We start from the raw sequence: 26,550 nt of genomic DNA, 5'->3' as shown, positions 1-26,550 counted from the left end.
GAGAGAGAGAGAGAGAGAGAGAGAGAGAGAGAGAGAGAGAGAGAGAGAGAGCAATCTCAAATCAAACTTCAAAGTGTGATTTTGGAAACAATGAAGAAATGATGACAGAGCTGTGTGTAGAAGTAAAAGACACAGAATAGCCGATAGAACTCCATGGAACAAAAATAATAAAATAAAATGGATCAGAACACTAGTAGTACCAGATGTCAGCACTTACTACAGAGATGCAGGATTAAGGCAGCCTGACACTGGAAAAGAACAAACGAATCATTAGTGGACAGAGCAGAAAGCCTACTGAAGCAGGTACATAGGTAGAGACAACTGAAATTCAACAAAGAAGCAAGGGCATGACGAAGGAAAAATGGTATTTAAAAAATGCTAAAATAACTGTATATCACTCATAGAACATCATCCCTAGACGCGGGCTTTGAATTCTTTCCATAAAATTAATTTAAAGTGAACAATAAATTTAAAGATAATAATTTTTTACCAAAAGTAAAAATGTGAGAATACAGTAGAAAAAAAAAAAAAAAAACTAGACCATCTTGGGTGCGACAATGCCTTTCTTGATGCAACATGAAATGTATGTTCTATGAAAGAAATGAGAAGCTAGGCTTCAACCTTTTGTCTGAAGGAATGGCAAAATAATGATTTAAAACAATACAGTCAGAAGAAATATTTCCAAAGAATGTCTGCTATCTAAAATATACATGAGATATATATTTTAGGTAAAATGTATTCACTAGTCATATACCTTATTCATATATATTTCAAATAAGCATTCTATATAAAGTAGACACAGGTTATGAGAGAGGTTATAAAGCTAATTGTTTTTCTAGCTCTGATTCTGTTATAGATTTGTTATTGTGGTTGTTGCTGCTGGTTTTTTTTTTTTTGAGGGTGGATAAATAAGTAAAGAATATTCAATAATTAAAGTATAAAACTGAATGTGAGCTTGTACAGCTTCCACATCAAATACCAATTTTTACTGAGAATATGTGAACATAGAACCTAGGGAAAATCCTTGATAACTTTGAAATTTTCTACATGGCTACAACTTCTACTAAAAATTATGTATTTGAAACTGCAAGGAGAGGGGAGAAGAACAGGCAAAATCCAGTGGTCTAAATTCCAGACTGCATTCTGTCAAACTTATTTATAAACGCATCTAAAGGATGTCAGGCTTGCATCAAGCTGTGAATCCAAACCACTGTGCAGAGCTGTTCTGATTACAAGATAATAAGAGCTGGAAAAACATCTAGCTGCAGGTATACATGCTTGTGCATGTGCCTGTGCATGTATGTGTTTGAAACCCAATCAATAAGTCATGATGACACTGCCAAATTCTCAGAACTACCATTAAAGTTTGGATTCTGTGCAATTATTTTTTAATATTTCTTTAGTATACAAAGCAGCCGACAAAAATAGTAGACAATATGATTTTTCAAACTGTAACAAGAATAGTTAAAAATTTTTCTTCATGACTGTTCACATAAGCTTAGATTGAATTCATACTGGAATCCTTTAATTATAACTTTGTGAAGCAGCTAGCTTGGACTTTACTACATTTAAAACGATGCTCAAGGGTCATCTTTTTAAATGGCTATCCTGAAGCCAGGTAGGGAAACCTCTCCTATTTCAGAATTTTTTTCCTCTTACTACATTTAATACAGTTTAGTAAACATCTTTCTTATTCAATAATCAAAGCAAATTAAAAGAGCTATAAAGATGATAGAAAATGAAATAATTCTCTAAGATAAAACATAGATAAAATAAATCAGTATGCCAACAGTCTGTGATATCAACTGTCCACATTCCTCATTGCCAGGGGGCAGTCCAGAGACAATTCCTTCTTCTGAGGCACAGCCACAAGGAGAATTAACTTGACCATTTTCATCACATATAACACATCTCACAAGTTCACTAATAAGCAAAATGATTCTATAGACATTTAATTTTAAAAACCACCAGGACGGAAAGCCTTAAAACTGAAACATAAATTATCTAAAAGAGCAGTTTATATTCCTTCCAAATCTAATGATTATATGCAAAGAATGAAATCAGCGAGGGGACTGTAAAGTATAAGTTTTCCTTAGTATTTCATACTATATCGGAGAAATATGGGTAGTAGACATTTTATTTCATTAACCTCCTCATCTTGCTGTTCCAAAGTTAGCAACATTCAAAATGGTGGGGGATCGTGTGGATGGAACAAATTAGGAACTGGGCTTTCCAGTGAGTTATAGGCTAGAGTCCTATAGTGTGACTCATAAAATTTTACTAAAATTTAAGGATAGCTTGGCACTTTATCCCTTCTCTATTTTGTCAAGTCTCTCTTCTTGTCCTAACCTTAAATGCCCTCTGGATAACATCAGCCATCAGCCTGGCTCCAACTGCATATGCAGCAGAGGATTGCCTTATCTGACATCACTGGAAGGGGAGACCCTTCATCCTGTGGAGGCTTGATGACCCAGGGTAGGGAATGCTAGGGTGGTGAGGTGGGAGTGGGGGAGCCAGTGGGGGATTACCCTCATAGAGGAAGGGATAGGGGGTTTGTGGAAGGGGAAACTGGGAAGGGGGATAATATTTGAAATGTAAATAAATAAAATAATCAATAAAAAAAAATTTAATATGATTCATGGAGCAACAAAGTGAAATATCTGCCTGTGGATACATAATGTTAAATAACAGCTTATATAAAATGAATACATCTTCAAAAAAGGACAAAAAAAGAATTAAAACATTAAAAAAGCACCAAATCAGAAGGCATAGGATACTGTCTTAATCAAGAATGGGTCACTTCCAAGACAAGCCTAACTCTAACAATGGGTTAAAATGTCTTCAATATCCACGAGAAATTTTCTTCTGAAGCTATATCCTTGTGGGTCATGGAATCACAGAGAATGGGACACTGAGTAGTATTATACGAGGAACAGACATCCTAAAATACCCTTTGTCAGGAATTTTTACACGACATATAGGACATGATAGAAAACACAGCTAAGAGTTGCGGCTAAACAAATGTTGAGCTAGAAGTAGGGTCATGTGCAGGGATGCAACATCAAGAAGAGACAAGCTCTGAGCCACCCATTTTTAACCCTCAGCTCTGTCATAGAAACTAATTCTTGCCCAGCAAGAATTTCACCCATCAAATTCCTAAGACATCTGAGCATTTCTGAGGATCCTGAAATGTAACAGTCTATCTTAAGATGAAATAAAAGAACTTGTTTTCAAAACAATTTTTGTTCATGTCTAACATTCTTGTTTGGGAAGAACACACTTGTGGCTCTGTCTTTCAAGTACATGTTGGGCATTTTTTTTTCTTTTGCTATTTTTAATCTACTGAGCATTCAGGACATTCCTGGTATTTATAGTTTATTAATTTATTTCCTCATGTCAGCTTACCAATGTTATGCCACGCACAGAGCATATATTTTGGATCTGAGTTATTACCTACCTAGAAATCACTTGACAGCTGTCACCCATATTATTAATTTCATCTTAAATACAGTGTTTGGTCAGCTCTCACAGAACGATGTCTATGTTTCAAAGTGATCATAACCTGAAATTTACTGATAAAACATGTCTTTGAAACTCTGAGTGGTATAGCTATATATTTCAAAGGGGATAGAGTTATTTTTTTAAATATGTGCCCTCGAAACCATGTTACATGAAATAACATTGTTATATTCCTTCGTATATCCGTAAGTACATGATTTAGCTTTTATTGTATAAGGCATGTTATAATTCAACACACACACACACACACACACACACACACACACATATATATATACATATATATATATATATATATATATATATATGTATATATATATGTTTTTATTATAAGCAAAAGGAAAACAGCAGAAAAGATTATGACCTAAAATTCTGATCATTACTATATTGACTTGGATTCCTTCAATATTGGTTTAAGCTTCTTGAACACCACATTTTCATATACTGATATCCTTTATGACATAACAGAGGAAAATGTGGGTTTTTTGTTTGTTTTCTTAATACTAATGGCCAATCTTCTACACGGACTTCATAATATCTTTCTGTACCACTTTCTTCAGGAGTCCACATTGCCACTCATGTCATTGTTACCATGGATCTGTTCTCTCTACTGCTACATTCTTAAAGATATATTTATTTTTATTTTATGTGTATGAGTGCTTTGTCTGCATGTATATCCATACACCCTGTGTGCCAGAAGCCTGTGGAGGTCAGAAAGGGTGTCAAATCCCAGGAACTGGATTACAGAGTGTTTCAAGCTGTCAGTGGGGCCCTATACAAGAGCAGCAATCGCTCATAGCCATAGCCATCTCTCCTGTCCCTAATCTACTATCTCCTCTTCTTTCTTACACCACAGAGAAAACCACCCACCCCCAGCCCAGCTGTTTCTCCAGCAGCTTCTCTGTTCTTTTCGATAAGGTACTCAAGCAGATGCATTGTAGCTCAGGAGATACCACACTGCTTGTAACACCTATCAGATTATCGAAGCTGACTTCCTCAACCTAGCACATTAACCAGACTAGGTAGGATTTCACAGCATGTGCTACACTGAAATAATCAACTCAGTTTATTCAGCACTTGTGCTAAAGGAAACACCATAACTTAAACTATGAAATCTATCCTGAGTTTTAACAAGACACACCTGTGATCTGCTGTTCTCAGAGCGCTCACACTCACTCACCACTCTTCCTTTCCTGACTTCTACTTCATAAATATTAATATTCTCTATCATAAACCTTCTCCCTGTTGAATTTACACAGACCTCTGCCAAGATTTCCTCCTTGCCATCCATCACCGGTGTATGAGCATGGCCTAATCACTGGCTTCCTCAGATGCTCAAGGTAACAACCTAAGTTACTCCCTGCCTATGGCCCAATACACATCGACCTCTATAGATGGGGAATATAAATGCATCAGTTCTCATTCCACCTTCCAGCCTAGTTTCTTCAATGGAAATTCCAAGCTTGTACATTTGGCCAAAAATCAAAAACTAACCAACCGTCTTCCATATCAAGCTGAAGTCTAACATGCATTCTATGTATATCAGGGAGCATCTCCAGTGATTTTAAAATAAACGTATCATATCTTGACATAGCCAAACATCACCTGTCGTCTAGTTCCTCCACTGATTCAAAATATCACCTAAACTCTTTCCAAGGCTCTTATGTCATTAGGTTCTGCCTTCCCCTTCAAACATCCCTAGCTAGGCTCAATCTACAGAGATTTTCCTGGAACACATCAAGACACCTGCTTCCGGGGACCTTTTGTTCTTTCCTATGCAACTCTGTGCCTCTTAGGCACTTATATTGCAGCTCTGATCTTCATATGGACTTCCAAACAAATGCCCCGCTACTAGCTACTTTACAGCTCCAAGTAAACAATGACTAAATGTAGAATTACCTGGCTGTTAAAAATGGATCAATATACTGCAGCTTTCTGTCTCCAGAAATTCTAGTATTAAGTGCTTAAAATGATTCTACACTGGCCCTAGAATCTAAAATGTAAGCGCAGACCATCTAGTACTAGGAGATATTTTTTTAATGTGTTTTTGTTGTTGTTGTTGTTGTTGATGATGATGATGATGACGATGACACTAAACAAAAACAGCAACCAAAGGTCACAAAAGCTGAGACAGGTAAGATAGAACAAAGAAAGTTCTTTTGTGTGTAAGGATGGCATTCTATGATTGATGCACAGCTTTGAGTTGTACAATAACAATCCGCAGTATCATGTCTGGTCCATATGCCTAAGTCTGTCTTTTCCTGTCTGGTCGATGCTCTCATCTGGGCTCTGTACTCATTAATCACACAGTACCAATAAAAATTCTAAAGAATGATGACAAAAATAGACCAGTCAGAAATTACATTTGTCACACATCTTTTCTTCTCAATTAATAGAGGGGGCTCGTGCCAACATCAGAACTGAAGTTCAACCAATCAGAAAGCCTTGGTCCAAGTTGTTCGTATTTAAAATGTAATAGGACCCCAATTAATGCTTTCTAGAGGGAGAAAACCACAGCTTTCATAACACCATCACTTTCTGTTGTCAGAGCAGAGGTATTAAGATAGCATGCACACCAGAGGTTGCACAGCAGGGCTACTAACAAATAAGAAACCAGAAAAAGTAACAGAGAGAGCTATTAAGATACTTCTGCAGATTTGTAGGAATTCTAGGTCCCAGACACTTCATATCTGTATCAGAGGATTGCCCCTCCATAATTTTGAGCTTTGGAGATGTTTTGTTCCCTGTCATCATGTGTGAGCTTGTTTGCATATCAGATCCTCGGGAAGCAGTGTAACATCAGGGTAGCAGGCTATAACTTAAAACACTTGATATTGTATACTACTCCCTTATGGTTAGAATGATGGAAACAAAAATCAAGTCCTAGGAACCACAACTATGATATGTGCATCTCAGGGACTAACAAAATCTCAAGAAAAAGCTCTCCTAGTATTTTATCAGGTGTTAATCTGTCCATATGTTACTTACAAAGTTCATGATAAATTTTATTTATAGTATATTTATTTAACTGTATATATATAATCATATTAAATTAGTGTTATATGTACATACCAATTTTAATATATAATTCATTATATTGTATATAATGAATTATGTAATAAAATATATATGTATATTTGTGTGTGTGTTTGAGAGAGGGGTAGGAGTAGGGGAGGGGGGAGGGGAGGGGAGGGGGAGGGAAGAGGGAAGGGAAAAGGTAGGGGGAGGGAAGGGGGGGAGGGGAAGGAGAGGGAGGAGAGAGAGAGAGAGAGAGAGAGAGAGAGAGAGAGAGAGAGGAGAGATCACCATTCAATTAGGGTTTATTTTTACAACTGAGAAAGCTCAGAGAGTTTACATGTTTTTCCAACATCACAGAACTGCTAAGCATAGCAGCATCTCCAGCTTTCCTATTTAGCATACCAGCAGTAAAACTTTACAAAGCAGATGTAATTAATTTCCACAGAGAACCATTTACATTGAGAGTAATTCGGTCAGGAAATACCCTCAAAGCTGAAGTCTTTCATAGAGACCATACATTTATGGCGACTTTTTTCACAACAGCTGTATATCATGGCATTTTAATAGGGTTTTATTTGTTGTTGTTTGTTTTTTTGTTTTGTTTTTGATGTTGTGTTTCTTTGGAGTGCTCTTGTGTTAAGCAGGCTAGTTAATCACTCTTGAAGAATAAATTCCTTTTATTACATTGGATTTCAGTTTTCTTACATTAACTAAAGCAGGTCAGCAGGTTGAAGAAGTTCATGAGTTTTTCATATGACCAAATCTATGACGAGGATTCCTTAACACATTCACAGAGCCTATGTTATGTGAACATGAGAATTCTCTGAAGCAGTCTTCCTTGGAGACTTGGGCAATTATTCAGGTTGGTAACGCTTGGTATATCTACTACAGGACACTACAGGAAGTCCATCTTACGTTCATCCCAGAAAACTCAGCTGTGGCTTTGTGACTAGCTGTTTTGTTTTGTTTTGGTTTGTTTGTTTGCTTGTTTGTTTTCTCAGATGTTCATCACTCTGATTTTATTTATAGATGTGAAGCTTTGCTAGATGGGAAAGGGCAGATGCTGCTGAGGTAAAGGGCCTCCAGACTGAGGGCTTTTTGGAAGATACTCTGACTCTTACTTCAGTGTCATAGATCGTTCAACACATAGACTACAGCAAGCAAGCCTTCAGAGCTGTTTCCAACAGAGGCACAACCTCATATGCTTACGCTGACCTTCCTGACGAACACCAAAAATGCTATGCTTATATTTGAAAAAATGCACACGGTAAGTGCTAGTGCAAAAATAGTTGCCCCAGCAAACTCTAATTTCAAGCTTTAAACTTGAAATTGAGTTCATTGACAGAAAGCCCAGTGTACAGAATTACACACTATAGGAACATCAGAACAAACAGAAGAAAAGAAAAGAAAAACAGGTCAAAGGTCAGAAAACACACCTACAGTAGTAAGTATTCCTCAGAGCGGCTGCTGTTGCCCTGACATTGAACACACAGAAATCCTGGGAGCGGATGGTTGCTCCTACAAGCAGGACAGCATGCAGACAAACTTGAAAGCAATCATGCAAAGGCAGTTAACTTTGAAAATGGTGCCCAGCCCTGAGACTGAGAATAAATCGGACTCTTACCATCTGAGACTGACTTCTCGGACATCCATTGATATCTTCGACTTTCTCATTTGCTAAGAACAAGAAATAAAATAAAAAGAGAGAAAAAAGGACAACATGCTTAAGCAATGAAGTGAAACACAGAGAAGGGAGATCTTAAAAAAAAAAATGAAAGAAATAAAACACCAAGCAGAAATACCCCCTAATACCCCCTATTCAGTCTCCTAAGCACATGGACAGGAGAGGAGAGCACACTTGTTCTCAGCCAACAATTCTATGTGCATAAATCCAGCAACTAGGGAAAAAAAAGGAAGTCGCTGCTGATTTTCCAGCCTGTGCCAAATGACTGCTGACATGAGACCTTTCACAATTGTCCCTGCTGGATCAAGATCCAGTTTCAAGGAGTCTCAGTGTATGAGTTACTCTGGTTAACAAAATGCACACACATGGGAGGCACATGGTTTAATGAAACTTTCATTTCTGACAATTCTAAATGTGTAAAGACACTGTTCCAACTATTTCAAAGTACGGCCAGAATGCCCTTTTCCCTTGTCTCTCATAAACACATTTAATTACAATGGAGCTAGCTACACTCACAGCACTCCTGGACACATGCAACAATTCTGTGTCCATTCTACCTAAACTACAATGTAGCCAAAGAGCTGGGAGCAGAGCCTCTCCAAGTTTAAGAGAGCAGGTCTCACCGATGATCTGGATGATGTCTGCCAGAAGGACCCCGTCCGCAATGTCCTGCTGCAAGTCCTTGATCAGCCGCTTGTGGCCGGATTTTGCCAGGTAGTGGTTGGCCCAGTCAGTGTAAATCTGTTGGGAGACAGGGAGAAGAGAAGTGAGAAGGGCGTGGGGGAAGGAGAGACGAGAAAACTCCTCAAGGCAAATGCGAGGCTCAAAGGGAAACTGTTCTGGATCGCATTCCAGCTAAAGAAGTCATAGCTCCAAAGGAAACAGTTGTAAAGTCATTTTTAAACGGCTCTTTCCCCCACTTATCTCCCGTTTCAAAGGAGGATGAATCACTCCTTTCAAACTCATGGACTAGTCACTTGTGACCAAGCAAAACTCCCTTCCCAGATGGCTCCAGAGGAGGGAGATTGCTACCGGGAAAGAGTTTGAGTTTCTCTTTTTTTCTCCCCTTCCTCCATTATTTTGAAAATAATCCTGTCTGTATAAAAGGAAGTCACCTGGTCCGACTTATAGAGGAACTTTCTAACAAAATGTGTTTCTCCAAAGAGGCTTTATTGAATTTGCCATCGGAGATACTCTAGTGTGACAATGTTTTGGCGTGCTTTTCTGAAATAATTGCAAATGCCTTCCTGTCTAAGATATATTGTTCGTACTGTCATCTCTCATTTAAGCCTCTTGAAATGCATGTGCATTAGGACACAGAGGCAGCACATGGAGTTATAATGCAGCAACTGAAATACAGAATCGGGAAGTGTATTGCCAGCCACAGGGTTGGTGGTTTGACTTACAAAAGAGGGTGACTCTAGCAACTAGACACAATATAGAGAAAAGCTGAAATTTCAAGAATACCACACACACACAAAAAGAAACGTTACTATTTTTAAAAATCCTTTAGTCTAGTAGCCATAAAAGACAGAAATTGGCTTAAAGATCTTTACATATCATGGGTGGTTCATTTGTAACTTTGTTACAAGGTAGGTGAAAATAGGACATTAAAAAAAAATTGAAATGAGACTAGAGAAGCAGCCTAGAGATGTTGAATCTAAGGAGAAACTGTGACCAATGTAGGGTGCCTAAAATTAGTCCAACTTAAGCTGAAGAGCTCTGAATTTTATCTCAGAGTCATGAGCACTAAATGCCAAGACATTGCAAATATACTATTTAAAATGTGTGGGTGCTGGAGAGGCCACCCCAGAGCCAAGAGTATTTACTGCTACTCTAGCATAGACCTAGATTACCTTCTCAGCACCAACATGGTAGCTCACAACTGCCTATAACTGCAGTTCTGAGGGATCTGATGCCCTCTTCTGGCCACTTCAGGAAACAGATAAGTATATGGCACACACACACACACACACACACACACACACACGAAATAAAAATTTTTAAAACTAAATAGATTATATTTTTTTCAGTGATAGAGCTTAAACCTAGTACCTTTCATAGGCAAGACAAACAAACACCTAACCCCTGTGCCATGCCTTTAACCCCCTTCTCTGTTTTGAGATAAGATCTTCCTAACTTGATACAGTTGGCTTTAACACTGTAGCTTATGCAGGCATTGACATTGTTATTCTCCTGCCTCAACCTATGGAGTAGTTAGAATCACAGAGCTAGAACATAAGACCTTGCTGTTTCTGAGAAAACAAAAACATGTTGTAATTAGCAAATCAGAAGTATACAACAAAGGTGGTAAGTCTATTCAGGAGTTATAGCCCTTCATGCTTTTGAGCAACTTGATACAAACAAAATGTTCCAAATGAATATACCTAAACTATAATTTACCATATTATAGCACAATTTTACACACACACACAAACACACAGACAGAGAGAGAGAGAGAGAAGGAGAGACAGAAACAGCCATATACATACTCACACATAAAGACAGAAACACAAACAGTTACACAAACATACATACATATATACATGCAGACAGAGAGAGACATATACAGACATACATGTACATAGACATATATTAAACTAGGTTCAAATTTGAAACTGCATTCTATAATTTCAGCTTTTTCATATAACAGCAATTCTAAAAATCATTTCACACACACAGACACATATACACACATGTTCATGGTTATATGTATAACGTACATGCTTGATAATGTTTTGTACAAAAGTATAGCTCCTCCCATAAAGGATAATTAGTATTTCTTATTATGATTTGACTGTATTTAAAATGATGCATATGTACATGCACGCACGTGCGCACGCGCGCGCACACACACACATATACATGCACACAGATACCTTTGAATATTATTATGATGATACTTTATATGGCTAAACACCTAAGACAGACTGATCAATTTTTCAGAGTATTTACTGGATAGAAAAGTTCCAAATATTAAAACATAGAAGATAGATTTTCAGAAGATATCAAGGAATCTCTAAGGCATATCTAGTGATACTATTTTTCTCACCATGTGAAAACCTGAACGTATATTGGCACATAAGAAAGACTATGTTGGTAAAGTGCCACTTAAATTTTCGTATCTATAATCTTTATTTTGCTGACGTTTGCATATAAGAAAATGACTCATGGCTCCCTCTAAATCACAACATAAACAATTTCTAAATGATCTTATTTGGTGATTCCCTAATACTCACTTATCCAGTGAATCTTAAGGTTTTATTTTCTTTATAGGACTGGAAATTTTCCTTTTCCTTTTTGTAAAGGCATAAATGTAGAGCATTAAGTTCCCTTCTTTTATCAGTACTTTATTTGCATGACTGAATTCCAAGTTCGCCTTGCTAGTGGAGTTTGAGTTAGACTTGAATCCTACCAGTCCCTCCACAGGCAGAGGCCACAGGGCCATCATCTGACTTTAAAGGACCCACAGAGAGGAGGAGACTGGGTTTCTGGAGTTAGACAAATCTAGTCTGAGGCCCAGAAGAGTTTATGACCACTGAAAACTTAGGAATGTCACCTAAACTTCATAACCTGTAAACAATGGTGAACAGTAATCCCTGCATTGGGAACTGTGCCAAGACTAACAAACCGGTCCCTCTGTAAAGAACAAGATCTAAAGTCACTCCTGAAGAAGATGTCCCTGAGACCACGCACAGCACTGTTGTATTTTGCTCTGCTAGCATATGAAGAAATACTTGTTAAGGAAAATTGCTTCACAGAGATGAAGCAATTGGAGTAACTGGGGCAGAGGCTGAGAAACTACACCACTTCCTTCTGGCTCCCTCCATCTGCCAGATTCTTATCTTCTAATTAGCTGGGATTTCTGGTTTCTCTGCTTCCTCTACTAAGAGACACTACTGAATCAGAGTGGTCACGTTCTCCTCGGTGACTCTAGGAGAGGTCACCTGTGTCACCGTCCACAATGCCTGGGTTTTCATTTTAGGAGGATAGCAGATTACAGGGGAAATCCTCATAGTAGATAGCAAACTGAATGAAGTAGATATGTAGCGATGCTACATTTTGATTGTTTTCTCCAGGTGCATATCAAAAGAGTGTGAATGTGGATGCACACCATTCAGGAGACACACGGAAGCTACACTGCTGACTTCTAGCACTGGTTCGAAGGCCTCAGAGCGAACAAACGGGTGGACCCTTCTGGCTTGCCCAGTCTTTTCTCAAGGGGATTGCAAACTTGAGGCCTTTGTGTGAAAGTTTGTTTAGACCAGAGGCCTGACTTTTATTGTAGTCAGCAAAATCAGTAGCTAACACAATAAAATGAAGCCACGTTTCTGCCCAAAAATCACATGCAAAAACTTTTGGCAAGTCATTATTTTTCATGAACATGAATATTTCCTAAAAGGTAAAAGAAATGATAGATTACAAGAAAAATCACAAGAGAGGGTGAAATCCTACATCCCCAAGGAAGGCTATATAATACAGCTGGCAAAACATAAAACAATGAAGATGCAAAATATAATTACCTGTTGCAAGCTCATTTACCTAGACTATTTATTTATTTGCCTCGTAATATAAGATCTCGTTATATATCTCAGGCTAAGATCAAATTTACTTTGTTGCCCAGGATGGCTTTGAAAATACAGCCATCCTCCTGCCTCTGTTTCTCAAGCTCTGGGATTCTCATGCATATACCAGCATACCCATATTTTTTTTTCCTTAAAATTCTTAAATCAAAACTACATGAGTGGAAGAAAACAGTGGGAAAATGGGGCGTGTCTTCAGGGAGACCGTGGACATGAATAGATGTGGTAAGAAATCACAAGCTCACCAGCGCACTCTGTTATGCTCTGATGAAAGAGAATGCAAACAACGCTGTCAACTTTCGTTAAGTTCTGTTATTTGAACTGATGCAAAGGGATGATAAATTATGTCCCGATGCTGGGCTTGGCCTGCAAACCTTCCTCTGGTTCATCAACACACAAGGCAGTCATTGTATTTAACTTCATAGCTCCAGCTATGATTGAGTTACAAAGTGTGCTATGTTTTCCAGGATTAGTCTATGAATTAATTGTAGGTTCTGAGGGAAGAAGTTGGTATAATTGTGAATAATATAAAATGGATATAAATTCAATATTTGGCAACTTCTCTATGAACTCACTGAATATTTCAATTGTCAAGCTTCAGGCATCAAATATAGAGATTCCTACTTCCAAAGCCAATATTCTTCAAGTATTTTGATTAATAAATTTTATATAATTATCTATGAATTATACTTTAGAAAATAAAGAAAATATAATAAGACTAAATTTATCCCAAACCAAAAAGAATATATATGAAGTTCTAATTATATATATATATATATATATATATATATATATATTAGTGTGTGTTTATGCATATGTTTATATATATATATGTATAGATATAAATTCATTGATAGTAATTAAAATGATAAAGTCAAAAGTATAATGTATCAAAATGAATTTTAGGGTCTATTATACAACATGTATTATCTGGGTGACATTCTACAGCACTAAGTTTAGGTTCTGCCACTTCCAATCCATGTGATGTCCACTGACTGAATATTTGTTTTCTCAGTACCAGGGATTCTCATTCTTAAAGAAGGCATTACTATTATCCCTGAATAAAATCACTGTGAAGATTGAATGAACTCAGGCATGTACTTTTACTTAATATACTTATCATATGTTAACTATATTAGAAGTAGTTCACTGTTTTAATATGGATATATATATATATATATATATATATATATTAATTATAATAAGAATTGTAATAATTTTAAAGGAACCATTATTACTGTCAACTCCTTAAACCTAAGTTATCCATCTAATTGCAATGAAATGAAATAATTAAGGAAATCCACAGATTGGGAAAAAAATCTTCACTAAGTCCCTTTCTGATAGAGAGCTAATATCTAAAACATATAAAGAACTCAAGAAGCTAACCACCAAGAAACCAAACAACCCAATCAAAAACTGAGGTAGAGAACTAATCAGAATTCACAACAGAGGACTCTCAAATGGATGAGAAGCACTTAAAGAAATGTTCAAAGTCCTCAGTGATCAGGGAAATGCAAATCAAAACAACTCTGAGATTCTACCTTATACCAATCAGAATGACTAAGATCAAAACCTCAGGTGACAACACATGTTGGTGAGGATGTGGAGAAATAGGAACACTCCTCCATTGCTGGTGGGATTACAAAGTGGTACATCTACTTTGGAAATCAATCTGGAGGTTCCTCAGAAAATTGGAAATAGATATACCTGACAACCTAGCTATACCCCTCTTGGGAATAGACCCAAAAGATGCCCCACCATGCCACAGGGGCATGTGTACCACTATGTCCATAGCAGCCTTGTTTGTGATAGCCAGAAGCTGGAAACAACCCAGATATCCCCCAAGAGAAGAACGGATACAGAAAATGTGTCTCATTTACACAATGGAATACTACTCAGCTATTAAGAATGAACACCTCATGCATTTTGCAGGCAAAAGGATAGAGCTAGAAAATATCATCCTGAGTGAGGTAACCCAGACCCAAAAGGAAATGCTTGGTATGCATTCACTAATAAGTTTATATTAGCCAAAAAAAAAAAGTACAGAATATACTAAGATATAGTTCACCAAACAAAAAAAGGTCAACAAGCTGAAGGGCCCAAGTAAGGATTCCTCAGTTCCACTTGGGAGGGAGAAGAAAGCAATCATAGAAGGGAGGAGTGAGAGAGGGACTGGGGTAGGACAGGGGACAGGAAGAGGAAGAGGGGAACATGATCAGGTATTGGGTGGGGTAAACAGGACTGAAGTCCTGAGGGCCAGCAGAAAGAATGGAAACAGGCAACCTTGGGAGATAGGAGGTGGGAGGACCCTTTAGAATGTACCAGAGACCTGGGAGGTGAAACACTTTCAGGATTCAAAGGGAGGTGCCTTAGATGAAATGCTCTACAATGGGGAGAGAGAACTTGTAGAGTCCACTTCCAGCAGGAATACAGGCCATCCCACAGTCAAAAACTCTGACTGATAATTGCTCCTGTCTGAAAAAACTGCAGGGACAAAAATGGAGAATAGACTGAGGAAAAGAAAGTCCATTGACAGACCCAACATGGGATCCAGCTCAAGGGGAGGTCCCAAGGTCTGACACTATTACTCTTGCTATGGTGTGCTAACAAACAGGGGCCTATCAGGACTGCCCTCCAAAGGCCCAGTAACCAGCTGAAAAAGTCAGATGCAGATATTTATACCCCACCAATGGAGAGAAGTTGGTGACCCCTATGGTTAAATTAGGGAAAATCTGGAAGAAGCAGGGGGGGAAGGCGACCCCATAGGAAGACCAGCAGTCTCTACTAACCTGAAACCCTGGGATCTCTCAGACACTGAGCCACCAACCAGGCAGAATAAACCAGTTGATATGAGGCCCCCAACACATATACAGCAGAAGACTGCCAGGTCTAGACTCAGTCAGAGAAGATGCACCTTACCCTCAAGAGACTTGGGACCCCAGGGAGTTGGGAGGTCTGGTAGAGTGGTGGTGGGGATGGGACATCCTCTTGGAAATGGGGGGAGGAGGAAGTATTGGATGTGGAACAGTCAAAGGGTGGACAGGGAGGGGGATAAAGTCTGGAATGTAAAAAAAAAAAAAAAGTTTAAAGAATAAAAATAAAATAAAAAATAAATAATTAGAATAGATATTGGGTACTAAAGGGTGTTAAGATCTATGAATGCAATGGGAAATTAGCATTGCTAGTTTCAATGTCTACCAGCTTGAACGTGTATAATTTTTTAGTAATGACATTTAAAATATACTTTCCACACAATTTTCCATATTACTGTGCGCTGATATTAACTGTAAATATAATGCTTATGTGTATATGTGTGTGTGTATATGTGTGTGTGTGTGTGTGTATACACAACACATATTTGTTCATAAACTTTTCAGTTAAATTCATGACTTGACCATTGTGAATGGGGAGGCTGTAAGCATGCCATGCAGACATAACTTTGGCACTCTGATAGGAAGTCTGGCATGAGCAACATTTCCACTGGTGGACTTGCTGAATCCTGAATAATTTTACTTTTGCTGTTGTGAGGGGCCTTCTTACTATTTTCTATAATGCCCTTTTATATTTCTACAGTGATATACAATATTCTTTGCAAAGAAGGTTTTACCCTTGTCCTTAAAATAGCTATTCTAACTATTTCCTTTGGGAAAACCTGGAATTTTGGTTACAAAATAACTAAGCTTCCAAATCTGAGAAAAACAACAAATGAATAAACTCACTGAGATCATAAACAGCATTGTAAGGGAGCCTGACAGATGAGGTAAGCCTTGCTTGGAATTAAACATTAGGAGGTTCCTTAGGGTTTTACTGCTGTGAACAGACACCTGACCAAGGCAACTCATATCAGGACAATGTTTAATTGGGGCTGGCTTACAGGTTCAGAGATTCAGTCCATTATCATCAGGGTAGGAGCATGGCAGCTTCCAGACAGGCATGGTCATGCTAGAGGAGCTGAGAGTTCTACATCTTCATCTGAAGGCTGCTAGCAGAATACTGGCTTCCAGGCAGCTAGAACTAGGGTATTAAAGCCTATGCCCACAGTGACACAGCTAGGCCACAAGGCCACACCTACTAATAGTGCCACTTCCTTGGTCAAACAAATACAAACCATCACAGAGGGAAACATCAGAGAAGAATTGAACAGTTGACCCCTAGAACTGATCGTCACAGAAGCTCTTGGCTCTGAGAAGGGAAGGCAAAGTGTTCAACTCAACAGTCCTACTGTCACGATAAGCAACAATTTTGTACATTGACCAAACAGGTAGCCTCAGAGGGAAAAGCTATACAGCAAAAGGGAAGAATCTGGAGTTGAGAGAACCTTTCCCCTGAGAATTGGATTTTTAAATCAGAAGTGACTAAATCCCTTTTAATGAAGAGAAATATGTTGTTGCATATGGTGCAAAACCTCAGTCATGAGAGAAATTATATATTCTATTTGCTTACTTAATAAAGCATGCATATTATGAGTTCTGATCAAACCTACCCACCAGCCCTTCCCTTCCCAGTCTTCTATCTCCCATCACTTTTCCCTACCCACTTCATGTGTGATGTAAAACCCACTGAGTTGATATTGTGTTACATAATGAATAGCTATAAGACCATCTGCTGGAGCATGAGTGGCACCTCAACATCAGCATCCACGAATCAACCTGGCTCTCCTTTCACCAGCATCCACTTATTGTCAGTAGTTCCCCACCAGGGGTGGTTATTCATGACCCCTTCCCCATCTATGAGGGGATTTGGGATAGTTTCACCTTGTGTAGGCCTTGACCATAAAGGCCTTTTGCTCCAGATATCACTCTTTCTGGCTTTTATCATCTTTGCACTCTTTTACCATTATGATCCGACTATATATTCAATTTAATTTTTATTTATAATTTTGTCGAGTTTCATTTTATGGGGAGAAATGAATCTTAAGAACTGACAAAGAAAGTTGGAAAATCACTTTGGTTTTTATAGTATGAGACCAGGTACTTTTGCATTCATTTTAAGTTGGCTAAAGACTAATGGGTCCAAGGGATGATGGATTTCAGTTCCGTGATATTTGCAGAAGGCTATGGTTTTGATGTAACTTCTCCCTGAATGGCTCTTGTTGATCCCTGATCCTATTTGTGGCTATGTAGACATGGGGTTATTTAAAAGATGGAGCCTAGTGGACTGACATATTCAGGGCCCTGGAGGCATGCCACAGAAAGGGATTAGCATGGTTCCCCTGGGCTTTCTGAGTTAGTACTAACGACGTGGTTGCCATAAAAGACAAACCTGACCCTTACCTAGTCTCGTAGTTTCCCTCTTCTCACATGTATCAGAAAGATATTGCTATCTATCTACCATAGGTGATACAGCCATAGGAAGGTTCACCAGAGCTTGTTCCATAGCTAAGCCTCCAAAATGTGAATGAAATAAAGTCTCTAAAAGTAATCAGTTTGAAGGCTTTTGGTAAAATAGACATCTTCACAAGATATGCATAATAAGCTTACTGCTAATCAGTTCAGCATAGCTCGCATGGTGCTCCATGATGAAGTTTTTCTCTTACAATGAATGTATGTTAACCAATAACTTCTAAAAATTAATTAGAGATGGCCTATGAAGGCAAGTAAATGTGTAAGCCAAGATGTAGTCTGATGAATTTCTTTCAATTGTTTCTGCATTTATTAAATCCTGTCTCTGAGCCAATCTTCCAAAATCTGTTTGCTTCATTCCTCTTCACCCTGTGTCTTCATCAGTACCATCCTGGTCCTGTTTCAATGTCTTAGCCCTCCTTAACCCAGCTCCTGTAATATTCCAGAAATAATGTTTGAATTCCAGGGTGACAGGTATTGAAGTGTCCCTTATATTATGACAGACAACCAGTTATAATGCTAAAAATCAGAGCAAATTATTTTCCTACTTAAAAAGAAAAATCACATAATGTATCTCAATTAACTTAAAAGTGTTACATTGTGAGACAAATTTCTCACATATTTAAGAATGAATTATTTTAAAGAAAAAGAGCAAGAAATGACAACAAAAATATATTGATTAGGCCTACAGACAATGACATAGAATTGAGGAGTGCCACACACAAGGGAAAGCTTTGACAGGAAGAAGGAGAAAGACCATTCTGAGGGATACAAAGATAACGACCACCTACAAAGGGGCAGAGAACTGTGGCGATGCAGCAAATTCATAGATCATGGAGGTTTGATTTGGATAGACCATGGGGAAGAGTACATGGAAAAGTCAGGAGTGAATGTTAAAAATTAAGAAAGTACCAGACGTAGAGAAAAAGGGCATAAAAGGAAGGTGGCTGTATGAAGATTCATCTTCTCTTCTTCTATGACTCTCCCTTAGATGCCTGCTTGTCTTCTGATAAGAGAGAGAAAGGATGTGTACTTGGAAAGCGGTGAGGTAAGGAGGGAGTGGGGGAGTAGAGGAAATGGAAACTAATCAGATTATGTCATATGTAAAGTGTGTTTTTAATAAAAGACAAAATAAAAATAGATTTAAAAAAATAGAATATAAGGTTACCAAACATTTAATGCTATGATTTTTAGGTAAAATACTAATGTTAACCTACTCAGATACAAAAAGATTCCAAGTAAAATGGCTAAAATCAGGACTAAAGACAAGGAAATTATAACTAATATTCTACACTAGGAAAGAGACAGTATATTCTTCAGAAGAAAACACATCATGTTTATACACCATAAACATATTTGAAAAAAAATGGGATAAGATGTTTTGAAATGTAAAGTATTAGGACTAATTAAGGTAAAAGACTAAAAGGTTAAATTGAAAGTATAGAGGAAATGGATTAAAATGCAGAAATTGAGCAAAGCAAAACATTATGTAGCATCATAGTACAGGACAGGGTCATTAATTTAAGTGTATGTATATGTATATATAGACACACAGATATACATACACCAATAACCAGGGGAAATGGCTACAAATAAGAAAAACAGAAGGTAATGACATCACTGTCTCAACAGCTCTCCCAGAATGAGAAGTTACAGAGGAGGATCCAACAAGAATGATGTTAGCCTAAATACCCAACAAAGGGGAGATAGAAACTGTAGAGACTATATCCAGGGGATAGGCACAGCACCCAGTTTAGGAATGGGGACACCCACCCATCTCAAAATTTTTAACTCAGAATTGTTCCTGTCTAAAGGAAAGACAGGGACAAAACATGGAGCAGAGACTGAAGGAAAGGCCATTCGGAGACCGCCCCACCTAGGGATCCATCCCATCTGCAGACACCAAACCCAGACACTTTAGCTGATGCCAAGAAGTGTTTGTTAACAGGAGCCTGGTATGGGTGTTCCCTGAGAGCCTCTGCCAGCACCTGACTAATACAGATGCAGATACTCACAGCCAACCATAGGACTTGAGCTCAGGAAACCTCAATTGAAGAGTTAGAGGAAGGACTGAAGAAGCTGAAGGGGATTGCAATCCCAGTGGAAGAATAATATCAACTAAGAGTCCCCCAGAGTTCCCAGGGACTAACCCACCAACCAAAGAGTATACCTGGAACTCTACATATGTAGCAGAGAATGCGTTATCTAGCATCAGTGGGAGGGGAGGCCCTTGGTCCTGTAGAGGCTTCATGCCCCAGCATAGGTGGGGCCGGAGTGGGTGAGTGGGTGGGGGAGGAGCCTCATAGAAGCAAAAGGGTTCAGTAATGGGATGGGAGTGTTTGTGGAGGGAGAACCTAGAAGGGGGATATCATTTGAAATGTAAAGATTAATGATAATAATAATAATGATAATAGTAATAATGATAATAAATTAATACAGGATCTGGAGGAAGGAGGTTTGAAACGTGAAATACACTGTAAGCTTCCAGACAAGAAGGATAGAAAAATAATGACTTATCATATGATGTGCTATGAAAAAAATAACTTCTCACACACATCTTCTTTGGAATGCATGGATAAAGTAAGAAAACTAAATAAGCAGGGGCCCAATGCAAGAGGCTGACGAAGGACACTTTCAGGAACAGGGCCAGTCCACATCTCTCCTACCTGCAAGATAGAACTTAGAGAGCAAACCTTTAGACGGAGCATGGAGAGACGAATTTAGAATTGCTGACAGCAGGGTAGTACTGCAAGTAATATAAATTCTGACAGTTCAGAAAGAGAAAATTTCACTGGGATGGACTTTACAGAGCTGCTGGAAACCATAGAAAAACATGGATATGGGTTTTTAGAAATCTAAATAAAAAAGTATGCAATGATTATTAGTTGTAGGATAAAAAAGGATAAAAATCTTTCCTTTTAAAAAGGACTGTAATCATGGTATATTGTATGTGGCTTGGCAGTAAAGTACATTTACATGGAAATAATTTAAATATATGGATTTAGCTGAAAATTATAATGTAAGCATATTGGGGGTAGAACAAAGCAGATGGGGAGAAAAGAACTAAATCTTGTGTTTTCACAAATTCAACAGATAACCTCTATAATTGGTGCATTAATATTATAGCATATCAGTGGGAGACACTGAAATAAATGTTAAAGAAAACTGTTAAATGTGCAAATTGGTTTCCTCTGTTGTGGAAAGAAGGAGTGAAGGCCAGAGAGTGGCTTGCACTTAATTCAACTCGAAGAGATTTTTTTTTTTTTTTGAGATTTTATTTTATTTCATTGAACGGGTGCTTTATCTCCCTATCTGTGTGTGTACCATGTGTGTGAAATACCTGTAGAGGCCAGAAGATGCTTTGGGACTGGAGTTAGGATATGCATAGGTATCCGTGTGGGTTCTGGGAATGGGGCCCACACCCTCTGGAAGATCAGTCATTTTTCTCTAGCCCCAGCTACTTGACTTGAAAAGCTATTTCACACGTATTATCTTATAGTGATTTAAGTTACTCGTTTGAAAATAAACATATTGAACAATTCTGAGTAAGAGAGGGTATGGCCCTTAAACAAGGTTAGAGATACAGAAGAGGCGTGTTCAGTCAACAGTCAGCAGGGCATGGAGGTCGGACAGAGTTGGTCAGTGGAGAATTCCATATTTGAAACCTAAGCTAGAAAGTTTGTCATTAACCAATTATCATACACTGAATGGAGACGGCTTTAAAGTTCATAGTTATCAACATGGAGTCCAGAGATGTTCACCTATAGCTGTTCATAACAGGCTAAGACAAAGCAACAAGTGTCCCCACCCTTAGAATTTAATGAGGTAGAATGGCCTGGGATATATCGCAATAGTAGAACGTTTGCCTAGGATGCATGAGAATATAGGGTCAATTCCTAGTAATGCTCCACACCAAACAGACAAACAAATCCTGCAGAGATTCCAGCAGAGCCAAGGCGGCAAGTGAACATCTATAATTCTGGTAATATGAGAGGGAAGAAAAGGGGGCCAGAAATTCAGAGCAAGCCTGGGCTACTTCTTCCAGAGTTCAAGGCCAGCATGAGTCACAGGAAATCAAAAAGAATCCAAAACATACACTGACTTACTTTAATGTTTTAAAAATATATTATTTGGCTGCCTATTAATATAACTCTGTCATATGCCCCAAGTATTGTTTATTTCATTACATGTATAATTTAATGTACCAATTTTAAATAAAGTAAATAACGCCATTCATACTTATAAATATCAATTTCTGTTATCCCCATACTGGTCTTCAGACTTTTTAGAGTGACCACCTCCCTTAAAAGTTACACCTTGGCAGCCTACTGTAGAGACTTTCATCGTAAATTGAGATTAAACAAATAAATCAGCAGCAGCTGAGACTCTCACGCCCTAAGTTTTCGTGACAGAAAGACGTCAAACACATATTTAGCTCGAGTTTTAGATGTTATGGAGCACAGACTAGGTATACATTTCCACTCACGACAGCATCTACCATTTTTAAATTCACACCATGATTTGTCACTTTGGAATCTCATGAAGTCTGTTTTCATCCTGGACACTAGAAATTTTTAGATGAACACAAATAGCCATATATGTAAACTGATACAAAGAGAAGGGGGTGGGGGTTTATGTACTAACTATAGTCCAGTCTGATGTGTGTGTGTGTGTGTGTGTGTGTGTGTGTAGTTTTCTTACAGAGAAAATAACAGGCTAGACATAAACGGTACCATCCACAACCGGATGAAATTGGCCAGCATTTACGGGGAAGTGCTGTGTTTGCCTTTGTGGCTGCAGCATAAATGCTGATGTCCATAGTTTGTCCTTGAGGAGGGACAGAGAGGAGGAACCTTGTAGATGTCTGTGCAGCTGTGGCTGCCCAGGTTCCCGCCCCCCACTGCTTGCCTACAGTATCTTAGCAAGGACCTCTCCCTAGCTCACTTCACACAAGTTCTTTTTAGGATTTTCTTACACTCATCTGGAGGTATGTGCTCCACTCCTTAGCCTAAATGTAAAATTCAGATACATAACAAAGCATTGCCTACTCAGAGTGATGATCTTAACTCCTACAGTGGCCATATATTTAATTATTTTTAGTAACGGAGTCGGATGCTAGTAGCAACTCAGTTTAATGCTTCCTTCTCTCCCCCTTGCACTCCTGCTGCTACCAGGAACCCAGCAGGGCTGCATCTGCATAGCCTTTTTCCTTGCCCTGAGTTATGAATGAGGTACTTCCCTCAGTACCTCACACAGTGTAACTCATTCAACCCTAGGAGGAAGTTCCCTGAGAGAGTCACACTTCCCTTATAGATAAAAGAGCCCTAAGGCAAGATATACCTTTCCCCAAGTTGTTGTTGGTTAATCACTGTACAGAAAAAACAGGGGGAAGGGTCTTCTGGCCCATGGTTTGTGCTCTAGGTGCACACAAAAGGATATATCACTAAGGATCTGCCCTGAACTCTCATCTCCTGCAGCTGTTCCCACTATGTGAGACAGCCATCTCAAAATATAGGGAAAAGGTTCTTTGACTGTTATCACGTCTGGCACTGACAGAGAACACAGAGAATAATCCACACTACTGGTTTGCAAAGTTTAACAAGGCAAGGGCAATCTATAAATGCTTCACTTTTGGATTCCATTTTGTTTGTAGGGAAACAAATCGAAGAAAAAAAACTTGAGTTTTTAAAATCTTTTTTTTCTGTGATTCCTAACGATATTCTGCTACACTCACAGGCTGGTGACTAGTCCAATTGTCATCAGAGAGGCACCATACAGCAATGGATGGGGCTAGACACAGAGATTTACAGGGAAATACTGGAGGGGAGGCTGTTGGGGGAAGGGAAACCCAGAAGAAGAGGAGGAGGAGGAGGAAGGATTGTAGGAGACAGTGGTGTGGAGGACATTACAAGAACAAGACCCATAGAATCAACTAAGCAAGGCTCATAGGGGCTGGCAGAGACTGAAGCAACAGCCATACTTCTTTTACAGCCTAAGATAGCTCCTCTTCATACATATCACAGTTATGTAGCTTGGTGTTCTTGGGATCCTGAACACTGGGAGTGGGTACTGTCTCTGACTCCTATGCCTGCACACTGGACCCTTTTCTTCTTTCTCGGTTGCCCTGTCCAGTCTTGATATAAGGGTTTGTACCTAAATTTATTGTAACTTGTTGTTCATCTTCTGTTGATATTCCTAAAAGGCCTGTCTGTGGAGCGCCGCCTCACATAGCCGGCCTCACATAGCCGTTACAGCCGTTGCTGGGAGTGATACTATGTTGTGCATGCGTAAGCCAGGCCACACCCTAAGGGCCNGAGTGCTNGCCTCTGACATCACATCGNATGATTCGACCTGTGCCAATCCATGAGCACCACGTCCGAGGCGGAGTAGAGCTCCTATATAAGGGAGGCAGTTTTGTTGCTCAGGGTCTCCGTTTTTTGGAAGCTTGTGCTCTCCCTCTCAAGAGTATAAAAGCTTTGCTACAGAAGGATCCTGTTTGTGTGCCGCGTCGTTCTTGCTGGCGAGACGGTTGGCGCGGGACACCTGTCTTCATGTTTGAAGGGAAACATAACCAGAGTGGATCTGGGGGAGAGAAGTCGGGGGAAGATAGAGAGGAGGGGAGCAGAGGGTAGGGGGAAGTGAGGTTGGAATGCAAGGTGGGAAAAAAGGATAGAAAAAAATTAAAATTAAAAAATAAATAAAAAAAATAAATCTTGTTTTGGTTCTTGGCTCATAAATGGATTTAATAACAGAGCTAAATTAAAGGTGAAGTTGGTTAAATAAAAAACGCTCTACAGAATACATGACATGTTAGAAAATATGTGTAAGAAGTTCTTGTGGCCTGACACTATTACTGATGTTGTGGTGTGCTTACAAACAGGGGCCTATCAGGACTGCCCTCCAAAAGGCCCAACAAGCAGCTGAAAGAGTCAGATGCAGATATTTGCACCCAACAAATGGACAGACACTGGTGACCCCTGTGGTGGAATTAGGGAAAAGCTGGAAGAAGCTGAGGAGAAAGGCAACCCTGTAGGAAGACCAGCAGTCTCAGCTGCTGATGTCTTCAACACTGAGGTACCAACCAGGCAGTATACACCAGCTGATATGAGGCCCCCAACACACATACAGTAGAGGACTGCAGGGTCTGGACTCGGTCAGAGAAGATGCACCTAACCCTCAAGAGACTGGAGGCTCCAGGGAGTGGAAAGGTCTGGTGGGATGGGGGTTGGGGGGGGTGAGAACATCCTCTTGGAGACTAGGAGAGGAGGTATAGGGTGTGGAACAGTCAGAGGGTGGACTGGGAGGGGAATAATGTATGGACTGTACAAAAAGATTACAGAATAAATAAACAAAAGAAGGAAAAGCAGTTCTTCTGGATGAAACACAAAGTTTCAAAAGGGTAAAGGTGGCTGATAGAGAATTTTTGGCCTCTGGTTTGAGTATGTAATCCCTCACTCTAATAATTGGTGATAAATTGATTGACAGAACTCTTTAGCCCGGGCCAGTGTTTGTCACTTTTAGACCCTAGACCATCACCTGAGTCATGTATGAACTTTTAAGAATTTATTTATTTATTTTCATGTGCATTGATGTTTTTCCTGCATGTGTGTCTGTGTGAGGGTATCAGATCCTTTGGAACTGGAGTTACAGACAGTAGTATGCCACCTTATGGCTGCTGGGAATTGAACCTGGGTCCTCTGGAAGAGTAGCCAGTGCTCTTATCAGCTGAGCCATCTTTCCAGCTTCCATGCATGAACTTTTACGGATGTACATTGTCTGGACCTGCTGTCTCACGGGTTCTGGATGGTGGGGCCAGAAAACAATCATGAGGCTTCCACTGGGTTCTACAGTGGGCTCCTGTTTATAAATACTTGCATGGACAAATACGCTTCCCAAATTAAAAGCAATTAGACTGTAAGAGTTAAGCACCTCTCAATACAGAAGGCACATTATTCTGTATTCATAGACTACACAATAACATACCTTACTTCTTGTATGTCCAAGAAAACACAAGCCCATGACAGGATGAATGGGGATGCTCTTTGCAAACCATTCATTCCTGTGTTTTAAATCCTTCACATTATTAGTGATAAAATTGTTAGATTGTCTCAAGAGAGAAATAATATCCTTTCCTTTTCTCTCTAGATCTTCTTTTCTTCCTTAAGTTCTTAATTTGTTTATTATCAACTGGCATGCGAGAGAATCATACTTTTCATTCGCTTCGTCTTGAACCACCGAAGTTAGAAGTTGAGAGAGAATGTCCTGCCTATTGTGTTATAAACCACAGCAAACGTATCAGAACTCAGAACTCAGCAGCCCCATCCATTCCTGTCCTGACTGCAAGTAACAGTGAGCATTTCAGGGTAAAAGAGACATTAAGGCACAGACTTTCTTGAAATGTTCA

General features: G+C 39.0%; 1 protein-coding gene across 1 annotated transcript in view; it reads right to left on the bottom strand.

The window, feature by feature from the left end:
* Positions 1-26,550, bottom strand: part of Nav3 (neuron navigator 3) — a 319,139-nt gene that overhangs the window by 216,466 nt on the left and 76,123 nt on the right. The window contains exons 2-3 of the mRNA XM_029542029.1: positions 8,845-8,962; positions 8,162-8,214 (exon numbers count right to left, since the gene is read on the bottom strand). Coding sequence (XP_029397889.1) covers positions 8,162-8,214; positions 8,845-8,962 — 171 coding nt within the window. The remainder of the gene's footprint in view (positions 1-8,161; positions 8,215-8,844; positions 8,963-26,550) is intronic.

Source organism: Mus pahari, chromosome 9 (assembly GCF_900095145.1).
Source record: "Mus pahari chromosome 9, PAHARI_EIJ_v1.1, whole genome shotgun sequence".
NCBI lineage: Eukaryota > Metazoa > Chordata > Mammalia > Rodentia > Muridae > Mus > Mus pahari.
Note: the sequence above shows the minus strand (reverse complement) of the source record. Positions and strands in the feature narration are given on the sequence as shown.